At 38.6% G+C, this 12,039-nt stretch overlaps 1 protein-coding gene across 24 annotated transcripts in view; it reads right to left on the reverse strand.

Moving 5' to 3' along the window:
* RGS22 (regulator of G protein signaling 22) overlaps positions 1-12,039 on the reverse strand; it is a 173,232-nt gene that overhangs the window by 112,864 nt on the left and 48,329 nt on the right. For all 24 annotated transcript variants that reach the window (XR_001720326.4, XM_016959721.4, XM_016959719.3 and 21 more), the window contains 2 exons: positions 5,804-5,978; positions 754-887 (listed from right to left, as the gene is read on the reverse strand). Coding sequence is in view for 23 of the 24 variants with exons in the window: in XM_016959721.4 (XP_016815210.1) it covers positions 754-887; positions 5,804-5,978 (309 nt within the window). In the remaining variant the exon portion in view is untranslated. The remainder of the gene's footprint in view (positions 1-753; positions 888-5,803; positions 5,979-12,039) is intronic.

Here is a 12,039-nt window from a genome sequence, read left to right on the forward strand (position 1 = left end):
CCAGAGGATAAGAATTCACAGAGGTGACTTCGGCATTTGAGGCTGCTTTTTCCTGAGGCTTTGCTTACGAGAGTCAAAGACACTGGTAAACCCTTCATACCATTTTTTGTTGTTTTTTTTTTTTTAGATGGCGCCTCACTCTGTCGCCCAGGCTAGAGTGCAGTGAAATGACCTTGGCTCACTGCAACTCTGCCTCCCAGGTTCAAATGATTCTTATCCCTCAGCCTTCCGAGTAGTTGATACTACAGGCACGTGCCACCACACTCGGCTAATTTTTTAAAACTTTTGTAGAGACATGATCTCAGTATATTACCTAGGCTGGTCTCAAGCTCCTAGGCTCAAGCAATCTGCCTGCCCTGGCCTCCAAAATGTTGCGATTACAGCTCTGAGCCACCGTGTCTGGTCAGTAACAATATTCTTGACAATATTCTTGAGAGTCTTATAAGTTCTCAAATTTGAGAAATATAGAATTATTGAATAGAGCCAAAAAAGAATTAGAGGGCAATCTTCTCAGAGAAGTCTTGAGAAGCTGGAGATCAGAGGCATCATCTCTTTAAAATTACTAATATCTGGAACTCTACTCCTAATTTAGAGTATTCATGCAAAGTATAAGCCTCTAATACATGTCATTGAAAATTAAGAACCCATGTAAAAATATCAAAGTACTAGTTTTTAATTTCTGTTTAGTTTTTAAATTCTCTAAAACGCTTAGTATTGCAGAAAAGCACTTAACACACAAAAAGTTGCACCTACCCTTTCTCAATCACATCATCCTTAGAAGAACCTGGATACAAAAGCTCCCTCTTCCAAGGCTTTTGAGTTGCTGTTTTTACTTCAGGTGATTTATTGGGAGATTTAGGAGGTTGTGATAAGCTGAATTCTTCTTTCTAAAAGATGGTAACATAAGCAAAATGAAAATGAGAGAGAAAAAAGCACAGCTCTGCACCTATACCTCAAATTTGTTCTCATCACTCGAGTACTTTTTCTTTCCCTTTGCCTCCTACAATGCTTCCCGATAGAATAGAAATTTTTTCTTTCTCCAACTCCTACTTTTATGCAAGCTGCAAAGTGGAATCAAACAGCAATTTAGACTGTAAAAAAGGAAGAGCAAAAGGTTTATATCCTTACTTCCACCATTGTGAAAGAAGACTCTTTCCTGGAGAAAGAACATTGTAAAAACTATTCTTTATTCTATAACTCAATAGGTATTAGAGCTAGATGTATGTATGTGTGGCGAGGGCTGTGTGTGTACTGGGGGGGGGGGGTGTGGGTGTCAGCGGTCACAGGGCAGGGAAATGAAACAAAGATACCCTTGGTCCACATAAGAAGGGCTCTATATCTTAACAGCACTATTTCCTTCCATTTTGGGACATTTATTTCATGGTTATTTTTCCCATTCTTAGAGTTATTTATGGTAAAAGTTAACAATTTAAATCCAGAATATGAGATGCATGGATTAAAAAAAGTATAAACAACTAAATGTCCAAATGGAGAATGGGATATACATAAATGTAACATTATATAATACTTAAAAGTAGTAGTTACAAAAATGATGACACACATGGAAAAATCCTTATGATAAAAGAGATAATCAGAAAACAAAAGTCTAAGTACAGTAATACAAAAAATTCACAGAAGCAGCCTAAAATAAGTTAGTAGTTGTCTGGAAGTAGGTAAGATCAGAAGTGATTTGTCTCTTCTCCAGTTTCCAAATTTACAGTAGTTTTATTATTTTTATAATTTCAAAAACAAACATACAAAACTTTTCTAATACGTCAACTTCCATTAGAATACTATATACATTGCAAGAAAGCAAGGAATATACTTTTAATGTTTTATTATCCAGAACAAACAATAAAACCTTATATATACTCTATGTAATAACTGCTAATAATTTTTTCAGAATTCTATAAAGAAAATTAATAACAAGTATATTCTATATATAACTTCCCATATATAAGGGCTTACATCTGTTTTAGTAATTCAGAACACAGCATGACATTAAACAACACTCTATAAATGAGAGTTACCACAAGAGGCTGAGCTTATTATTAAAAGTATATAATACAAAAGTAGCCAAATTTATAGAAACAGAAAGTAGGGTGGTAGTTACCAGGGGCTGTGGGGATGGGGAAAAGGAGAGTTGGTCTTTAATGGGCAGAGTCATATTTGCAAGATGAGAAAGTTCTAGAGATCTGTTTCACAACATTGTGAATATAGCTAATACTATTGAACCCATACATATAAAAAATGATTAAGATGACAAATTTTATGTTTTCTACCACAATAATTTTTTAAGTTTTCTTAAAATAAAAAAAATTAACATATCATGTAGACAAGGGCCTATATTAGACTTTTTGAGCTTGCTGGCTTAGGTGAAAGCTAGAAGTACCCAGAAAGTAACTGATGGGGATGGGTGGGGAAACAAAAACAAAACAAAAAAGCCTGAGGAAGGGTCACAGTGGATTGTAGCAGAGGGCGGTATAAAGGAACTGCTCTCCAGCATGAGTGTGATGGTGGATACACAACGTATACTTTTGTCCAAATTTACAGAACTATACACTAAAAAGGGTGAATTTTGCTGTATATAAGTTATACCTTAGTTTCTGTATGGAAAAATAAAATGGAATTGAGCTCTATTCCTTAGAGTATTTTCTGCCAAGGAGATAGACAGTGAGACCAGAATGAGCTGTCCAACTAGATAACACCAATGACAGCATATGGTAATGATTTTCAGGAAGTCAAATGAAAACAACAGATGAGAAGTCAGGTTTATACCACTTTTTCACACAAGCTAATCTCTACCCACTCCTTTGGCATTGTTCTCTTATTCGAGTTCCTTTCATCAAGCACGTCACTTATTTTTTCTTCCCCCTTTATTTTCAGCTTAATAACGTTGTTTGTACAAATGTTCATATGTTATCAGATGATGTGCTCCCTGTACTACAGCTCCAAGATGAGGAAACATTCGTGCACTAAAGTACATTAACTTAAAATGTGGTCCCCAAAGCAGCAGCAAGAGCATCACCAGGGAGAGAGCTTGTTAGAAATGCAAATGAGGTTAGGCGTGGTGGCTCAAGCCTGTAATCCCAGCACTTTGGGAGGCCAAGGTGGGCAGATCACCTGGGTCAGGAGTTCGAGACCAGCCTGGCCAACATGGTGAAATCCCATCTCTACTAAAAATACAAAAAAAAATTAGCCACGCGTGGTGGTGGGTGCCTGTAGTACCAGCTACTTGGGAGACTGAGGCAGGAGAATTGCCTGAACCTGGGAGGCGGAGGTTGTGGTGAGCCGAGACCATGCCATTGCACTCCAGCCTGGGCAACAAAAACGAAACTCCATCTCCAAAAAAAAAAAAAAAAGGAAAAAAAGAAAAGCAAATGAGTCCTTGGGTTCCATCCCAGAACTACTGGATTTTGATCTCTGGGTGAAGCCCAGGAATCTCTATTTTAACAAGCTCTTCAGCTGACTTTTCTGAATGCTAAAGCTTGAGAACCACCAGTCTACAGCAGTGTTTCACATATGAATCACCTGAGAATCTTAATAAGTTGCAGGTTCTAAAATGTGGCTCTAATGTTCAGGAAGCGTTGAGAACTTCAGTTGTAAGCCAACCCCCTGATTTTACAGAGTGACCCTGACCCATTCCAGATCAATTAAATCAGAATCTCTGAAGGCGGGACCCCTGTATGTCTGAACAGTTCTGCAGGTGATTCTAATGTTTCCAGGGTTAAACTACAGACAGGGTTAAGGTCCCTCCAGCTCTAAAACACTGCTTGTGGAAGTAAAACTTTAAAAACCACATTATATATCTTCTGCCTTTTAAAATAAGACATCCTGAATATAAAGCAATCTTTCCAAGAGGTTGTATGTGACTATATGGCCAATAACAGTTAACAGGTGACACCTTTAAGGGCTACTATGATTAATAAGGCTCTTTACTTCTGAAACACAGGTCGTATCTACAGTTACTGCAGCTCTATGCCAAAATGTAGGGTTATTTATTTCTTCTCTATAAAGTTAGTTAACTTTTCTTCTCTTTTTGAACTTTCCCCCTTTATATTTTTGTACTGTTTTCCCCATTTGAAAAAATGCTCATGACTTATAATTCAGCTATTGCTACTTCTCACTCATTCATTCAATTTATACTTACTCAGCAACTATTATGTGCCAGGCACTGTTCTAGGCACTGGTGAAATGCACTTAAAGAAAAGTTCTTTACATTCTAGTAGGAGGTAAAAGACAATAAATAGATAAATCACATGGTAATAAATATAGTAAAGCAAAATAAAGGAGGGCAAAGGGTATAGATAGTGATGGAAGGTATGTGTGCTATTCTACGTAAGTGTGCTTATATAGAAATAATAAGCCTCAAGAATAGCCTCTCTGATTAAGTGGCACTTGAGCAGACACCTAAGGAAGTGAGAGGGAAAGCCATCTGCATATCTGGAGGAAGAGTGCTCTAAGCAAGGCAAACAGCAAGCACAAAGCCCTGGAGATTTTTCTGTGGTGTCTTCAAAGAAGAGCAAGGAGACCAATGTGGTTGGAATGCAGTAAGCTAGAGTGGTAGGAAATGAAGTCAGAGGGTTAGCAGGAGCTTATACAACTGTGTAAAGACTTTGGATTTTATTCTGAGTGAAAAAGAAGACCACAGGAGAATTTTCAGAAGATGAGTGACATGATTTTATATATATTTATATATATATATTTATATTATATATATACATTTATATATTATATATTTATATTATATATAAATATATATTATATAAATGTATATATATATTTATATTATATATATACATTTATATATTATATATTTATATTATATATAAATATATATTATATATATTTATATATATATATAAATATATATATATAAATATATATATTATATATGTAATATAAATATATATAATATATATTTATATTATATATAAATATATATTAAGTTTATATTATATATAAATATATATTATATATATTTATATATATTTATATAATATAAATATATATTATATTATATATATTATATATATATTTATATATATTTTATATATAATATAATATATATAATATATTTATACATAATATATACATGTATTTATATATTTATATATTTATATATTTATACATATATTTATATATATTTATATATTTATATATTTATATATAAATGTTTATATATATTTATATATGTTTATATATCTATAAACATATATAAATATATAATTATATATAAATATATATTTATATATTTATATATAAATATAAATATATATAAATGTATATATATATTTATATTTATATGTTTTCTTTTTTTTGAGACAGAGTCTCGCTCTGTCGCCCAGGCTGGAGTGCAGTGGCGCGATCTCAGCTCACCGTAAGCTCCACCTCCTGGGTTCACACTATTCTCCTGCCTCAGCCTCCCGAGTAGCTGGGACTACAGGTGCCCGCCACCACGCCCTGCTAATTTTTTGTATTTTTAGTAGAGACGGGGTTTCACCGTGTTAGCCAGGATGGTCTTGATCTCCTGACCTCATGATCTGCCTGCCTTGGCCTCCCAAATGCTGGGATTACAGGCATGAGCCACCGCGCCCGGCCATGATTGTATATTTTTAAAGGCTCACTTTGGCTGCTTGGTAGAGAACAGACTGTAGGTTTTCTTATTTCCTAAATGTTGCAGCTTGTACATTAGCAAAAATCACAACAAAGCTTATAATGAAAATTATCAGTGCACAAACACTCAAGCATACATATTTTACTACAAACTTAGTAGAGATCACAGCATGAATGTACACCCTACCTGGATCTCAGGTATCTGTGGAATGCAAGATTTGGGTCTTAATGGCAAGAGGGTTGCCATTTGTGGAAAAGGGTCAATATCCTTCCTTGGTTTTGCTTGACGGAGGTGCCAGAATTTCAGTTCAGCACTAGCATATTTTGTTGAGGCTGAATGAGTAACACAGAATCTTGGTGCCCTGTTTATTGGAAAAATAAATGTAAGATTGAACTAAACAACAAGCCTCAAAAATGAAAAGCCTACAAAATACATAATAGCTGTGCTCACAATTAACAGTCTTGCCATACCTCTTTTCTAACAACTTTTACTTCTTTCTCTACTGCATAGCCTTGAAAAAATATTTTTCTATGATATGTCAGCTGCCTGCAATCCCATTGACTCATACAAAAAGGCAATATACATTGGGAAAAACATCATAAGTAAAATTATGTTCAAATTATTAGCTGCTTGATAAGAAAACTAAAAATATAAAAATTAGCTGGGCATGGTGACGGGCGCCTGCAACCCCAGCTACTCAGGGGGGTGAGGCAGGAGATTCACTTGAACCCAGAAGGCGGAGGTTGCAGTGAGCCGAGATTGTGCCATTGCACTCCAGCCTGGGCGACAAGAGCAAAACTCCATCTAAAAAAGGAAGGAAGGAAGGAAGGGAGGTAGGGAGGGAGGGAGGGAAGGAAGGAAAGAATCTGTCTATCCATAAAGGAATTTTTAAAACAACTTACAGTTTCTAGTAAAATAAATATAAAATGTACTTGGGATAATTTTAAAGCACTTTGGCATTTATCTATAATAAAAATTGTTAGAATAAAATTAACGTTTAAAACATATAAACTTTTTTTTTTGACACGGAGTCTTGCTCTGTCACCCAGGCTGGAATGCAGTGGTGCGATCTCAGCTCACTGCAACCTCTGCCTCCTGGGTTCAAGCAATTCTCCTGCCTCAGCCTCCCAAGTAGCTGGGACTACAGGCGTGTGCCACCATGCCCGGCTAATTTTTTGTATTTTTAGTAGAGACAGGTTTCACCGTGTTAGCCAGGATGGTCTTGATCTCCAGACCTTGTGATCTGCCCTCCTCAGCCTCCCAAAGTGCTGGGATTACAGGCGTGAGCCACTGCGCCTGGCCTATAAACATTTTTATAATGCTTAAGCATGCTACTAAAGTAGGTTATAATGCATACTATTTATTTTCAAGCCTTAAATTTGAAGGTAAGAATTAATTTTACAACAATTTATATAAATCAAAGACCAACATTACTGCCAGAAACTTAGGGAAAAGAATGTCTGGCACAATATTAAGGCCACACTTAATTGGATAGATATCATGGTATTCAGTATGTGGGCTAACACTTTATTGGATATAGGGTTAACTCCAGCTGTAAGAGCCTGCTGCTAATTGCTTCTTGGACCAGGTCTTCCCCTTAATGCCACAGCCCAAAGACTAATTCTTATTCCATATTTCAAGGCCTGGTAGAAAATTACTTCCCTTTAAAATAGGAAGAATGACTATGCATGATGGCTCATACCTGTAATCCCAGTATTTTAGGAAGCCATGGTGGGAGGATTGCTTGAGGCCAGGAGTTCAATCCAGCCTGGACAACATACCAAGCTTGTTTCTACAGAAAAAATTTTCAAATTAGCTGAGCATAGTGGCATGTTCCTGTAAGTCCTATCTACTTGGGAAGCTGAGGTGAGAGGATCACTTGAGCTTAGCAGTTCCAGGCTGCAGTGAGCCATGACCATGCCACTGCAATCCAGCCTGACTGACAAAGTGAAACCTGTCTCTAAGAAAATTTTAAAAATTTTAAAAATAAAATAGGAAAAAGATGGATATCTCTCCTGATATGAACACAGATTGGGAGTGAAAAAGAATCCAAAGTCCATAATTAGTTTAGGATCAGAAAGCATTTGGTATAGATCTCTGTGGTCATTCTATACTGTGTTTCAGAACCTTTACTTGCAGACTTGGAAATATTCAAAATTACTTATTTGCATGTCATCCAGTAAGGGGGCATATCTATAGACTTTTATCATATAAATCATACATGGGATGGCTGGCAGAACTCCTCATGGCCCATGGTGATGGTGGTTGTGGGATAAGGCTCCTCCACCTTTGGAAAGGGGAAGGAACAGTGGGAAGCACTACAAGTTATGCTTTGAGTGTCAGCTCAGCCACAGTACAATAGAACACCAGGTAGACTTCTAAGGTGCTTGACTCCAGTCCCTGACTCCTGGATGGCACCTCTGGACCCACCTAGGGCCTGTGGGAACTTGCCACCCTGAAGGGAAGGACACAAGCCTGGCTGGCTTTGCCACCTGCTAATTGTAGAGCCCAGGGCTTTGAGCAAACATACACAGTAGCCAGGGGGTGGTTACAGCAGGGCTTGGGCAAGACCCAGTGATATGCTAGCTTCAGATCTGACCCAGCACAGTCATAGTGGTGGTAGCTGCACTCCACTCCCAGCTTTAGGTGGCTCAGAACAGAAAGAGAGACTCTATTTGGGAGAAAGTAAGGGAAGAGAACAAGAGTCTCCACTTGGGGTCCAGAGGATTCTCCCAGATATTGTCCGAGACCATCCAGGAGGTACCTCTATGAGTTTGCAAGAACAACAGCATTACTAACCTTAGGGTGCCCCCTAAAGCAGATACAGCTTATGTCACAATACCCAAGTCCTTTCAAATATCTGGAAAGCCTTCCCAAGAAGGATGGGTACAAAAAAGCCCAGGTAGTGAAGACTACAATATCTACCTCATATGGTTTGGCTCTGTGTCCCCACCCAAATCTCACCTTGAATTATAATTCCCACGTGTCATGGGAGGGATCCAATGGGAGGTAACTGAATCATGGGGGCAGGTCTTTCCCATGCTGTTCTCCTGGTAGTGAATAAGTCTTACAGTTCCCCTGCACAAGTTCTTTTGCCTGCTGCCATATAAGATATCCCTTTGCTCTTCCTTTGTTTTCTACCATGATTGTGAGGCCTTTCCAGCCATGTGGAACTGTGAGTTCATTAAACCTCTTTGCTTTATATATTACCCAGTCTCGGGTATGTCTTTATTAGCAGCATAAGAATGAACTAATACAGTAAATTGGTACCAGTAGAGTGGGGTGCTGCTGTAAAGATACTGAAAATGTGGAAGCAACTTTGGAACTGGGTAACAGGCAGAGGTTGGAACAGTTTGGAGGGCTCAGAAGAAGATAGCAAGATGTGGCAAAGTCTGGAACTTCTTAGAGACTTGTTGAATGGGATTGACCAAAATGGTGATAGTGTGGACAATAAAGTCCTGGTTGAGGTGGTCTCAGACGGAGATGAGGAATTTGTTGGGACATGGAGCAAAGGTGACTCTTGCTATGTTTTAGCAAAGAGACTGGTGGCATTTTGCCCCTGCCCCAGAGATCTGTGGAACTTTGAACTTGAGAGAGATGATTTAGGGTATCCGGGGGAAAAAATTTCCAAGCAGCGAAGCATTCAAGGGGAAGCAGAGCATAAAAGTTTGGAAAATTTGCAGCCTGATGATGCGATAGAAAAGAAAACCCATTTTCTGGGGAGAAATTCAAGCTGGCTGCAGAAATTTGCATAAGTAATGATGAGCCAAATGTTAATCGCCAAGACAATGGAGAAAATGTCTCCAGGGCATGTCAGAGACCTTCACGGCAGTCCCTCCCATCATAGGCCTGGAGGCCTAGGGGAAAAAAAATGTTTTTGTGGGCTGGGGCCCAGGGTCCCCCTGCTGTGTACAGCCTAGGGACTTGGTGTCCTGTGTTCCAGCTGCTCCAGCCACGGGTAAAGGGGGGCAAGGCACAGCTTGGGCCATGGCTTCAGAGGGTGCAAGTCCCTCTGAAGCCTTGGCAGCTTCCACGTGGTGTTGAGCCTGCAGGTGCACAGAGGTCAGGAATTGAGGTTTGGGAAACTCTGCCTAGATTTCAGAGTATGTATGGAAACTCCTGGATATCCAGACAGAAGTTTGCTGCAGGGGCAGGGCACTCATGGAGAACCTCTGCTAGAGCAGTGAGGAAGGGAAATGTGGTGTTGGAGCCCCCACAGAGTCCCCACTGGGGCACTGCCTAGTGGAGCTGTGAGAAGAGGGCCACCATCCTCCAGACCCCAGAATGGTAGATCCACCAACAGTTTGCACTGTGTGCCCGGAAAAGACGCAGACACTCAATGCCAGCCCATGAAGGCAGTTGGGAGGGAGGCCATACACTGCAAAGCCACAGGGCCAGAGCTGCCCAAGACCATGTGAACCCACCTCTCACATCAGCATGACCTGGAGGTGAGACATAGAATCAAAGGAGATCATTTCAGAGCTTTAAGATTTGGCTGTCCTGCTGGATTTTGGACTTGCATGGGGCCTGTAGCCCTTTCGTTTCGGCCAATTTTTCCCAATTAGAGTGGGTTTATTTACGTCATTCCTGTACCTCCATTGTATCTAGGAAGTAACTGATTTGCTTTTGATTTTACAGGCTCATAGGCAGAAGGGACTTGCCTTGTCTCAAATGAGACTTTGGACTGTGGACTTTTGAGTTAATGCCAAAATGAGTTAAGACTTTGGGGACTGCTGGGAAGGCACGATGGTGTTTTGAAATGTGAAAGGAACATTAGATTTCTGGGAGGGGCCAGGGGAGGAATGATGTGATTTGGCTTTGTGTCCCCACCCAAATCTCACCTTGAATTGTAATAATTCCCATGGGTCATGGGAGGAACCCAGTGGGAGGTAATGGAATCGTGTGGGTGGGTCTTTCCCATGCTGGTCTTGTGGTAGTGAATAAGACTCATGAGATCTGATTTTTATAAATGGGAGTTCCCCTGCACAAGCTGTCTTGCCTGCTGCCATGTAAGACATCCCTTTGCTCTTCCTTTGTATTCTGCCATGATTGTGAGGCCTCCCCAGTCACATGGATCTGTGAGTCCAATCAACCTCTTTCCTTTATATATTACTCAGTCTCAGGCATGCCTTTATTAGTAGCATGAGAATGGACTAACTCTTCAATGCCCAGACACTAAAGAACATCTACTAGCTCAACATCATCCAGGAAAAAACAACCTCACCAAATGAATGAAATATGGCAACAGGGACCAATTCTGGAGAAACAGAGATATGTGACCTTTCAGACAGAGAATTCAAAATAGCTGTGTTAAGAAAACTCAAAGAAATTCAAGATAACACAGAGAAGAAATTCAAGATTCTATCAGATAAATTTAACAAAGATATTAAAATTGTTAAACAGAATCAAGCAGCAATTCTGGAGCTGAAAAATGCAATTCACATTTTGAAGAATGTATCAGAGTCTTAACAGCATAATTGATCAAGAAGAAGAAAGAATCAGTGAGCTTGAAGACAGGCTATTTGAAAATACACAGAGGAGACCAAAAAAAAAAAAAAAAAAACAATAAAGCATGCCTAAACAGTCTCAAAAGGGCAAATCTAAGAGTTATTGGCCTTAAAGAGGAGGTAGAAAAGAGATAGGGGTAGAAAGTTTATTCAAAGGGATAATAACAGAGAACTTCTCAAACCTAGAGAAAGATATCAATATCCAAATATAAGAAGGTTATAGAACACCAAGCAGATTTAACCCAAAGAAGACCACCACAAGGCATTTAATACCCAAACTCCCAAAGGTCAAAGATAAAGAAAGGAACCCAAAAGCAGCAAGAAAAATAAACAATATACAGGGAGCTCTAATACATCCAGCAGCTGACTTTTCAACAGAAACATTATAGGCCACGAGAGAGTGGCATGACATATTAAAAGTAATGGCAAAAACTGCAATAACTTTTGCACCAACCTAATATTTAATGTGCTGAAGGAAAAAACTTTTACCCTAGCATAGTATATCCAACAAAAATATCCTTCAAATATGAAGGAGAAATAAAGACTTTCCCAGACAAACAAAAGCTGAGGGATTTCATCAACACAAGACCTGTCCTACAAGAAATGCTAAAGGGAGTATTTCAATCAGAAAGAAAAGAATGTTAATGAGCAATAAGTAATCACCTGAAGGTACAAAACACACAGGTAATAAATAGCAAGTAAACAGAAAAACACAGAATATTATAACACTGTAATAGTGATATGTAAACTACTTTTATACCAAGTAGAAAGACTAAACAATGAACCAATCAAAATTAATAATTACAGCACCTTTTCAAGACATAGACAGTACGGTAAGATATAAACAGAAACAACAAAACATTTAAAAGTGGGGATGACAAAGTTAAAGAAGTTTTCTTTTTGCTTGTGTGTTTA

Source organism: Pan troglodytes, chromosome 7 (assembly GCF_028858775.2).
Source record: "Pan troglodytes isolate AG18354 chromosome 7, NHGRI_mPanTro3-v2.0_pri, whole genome shotgun sequence".
Taxonomy (NCBI): Eukaryota; Metazoa; Chordata; class Mammalia; order Primates; family Hominidae; genus Pan; species Pan troglodytes.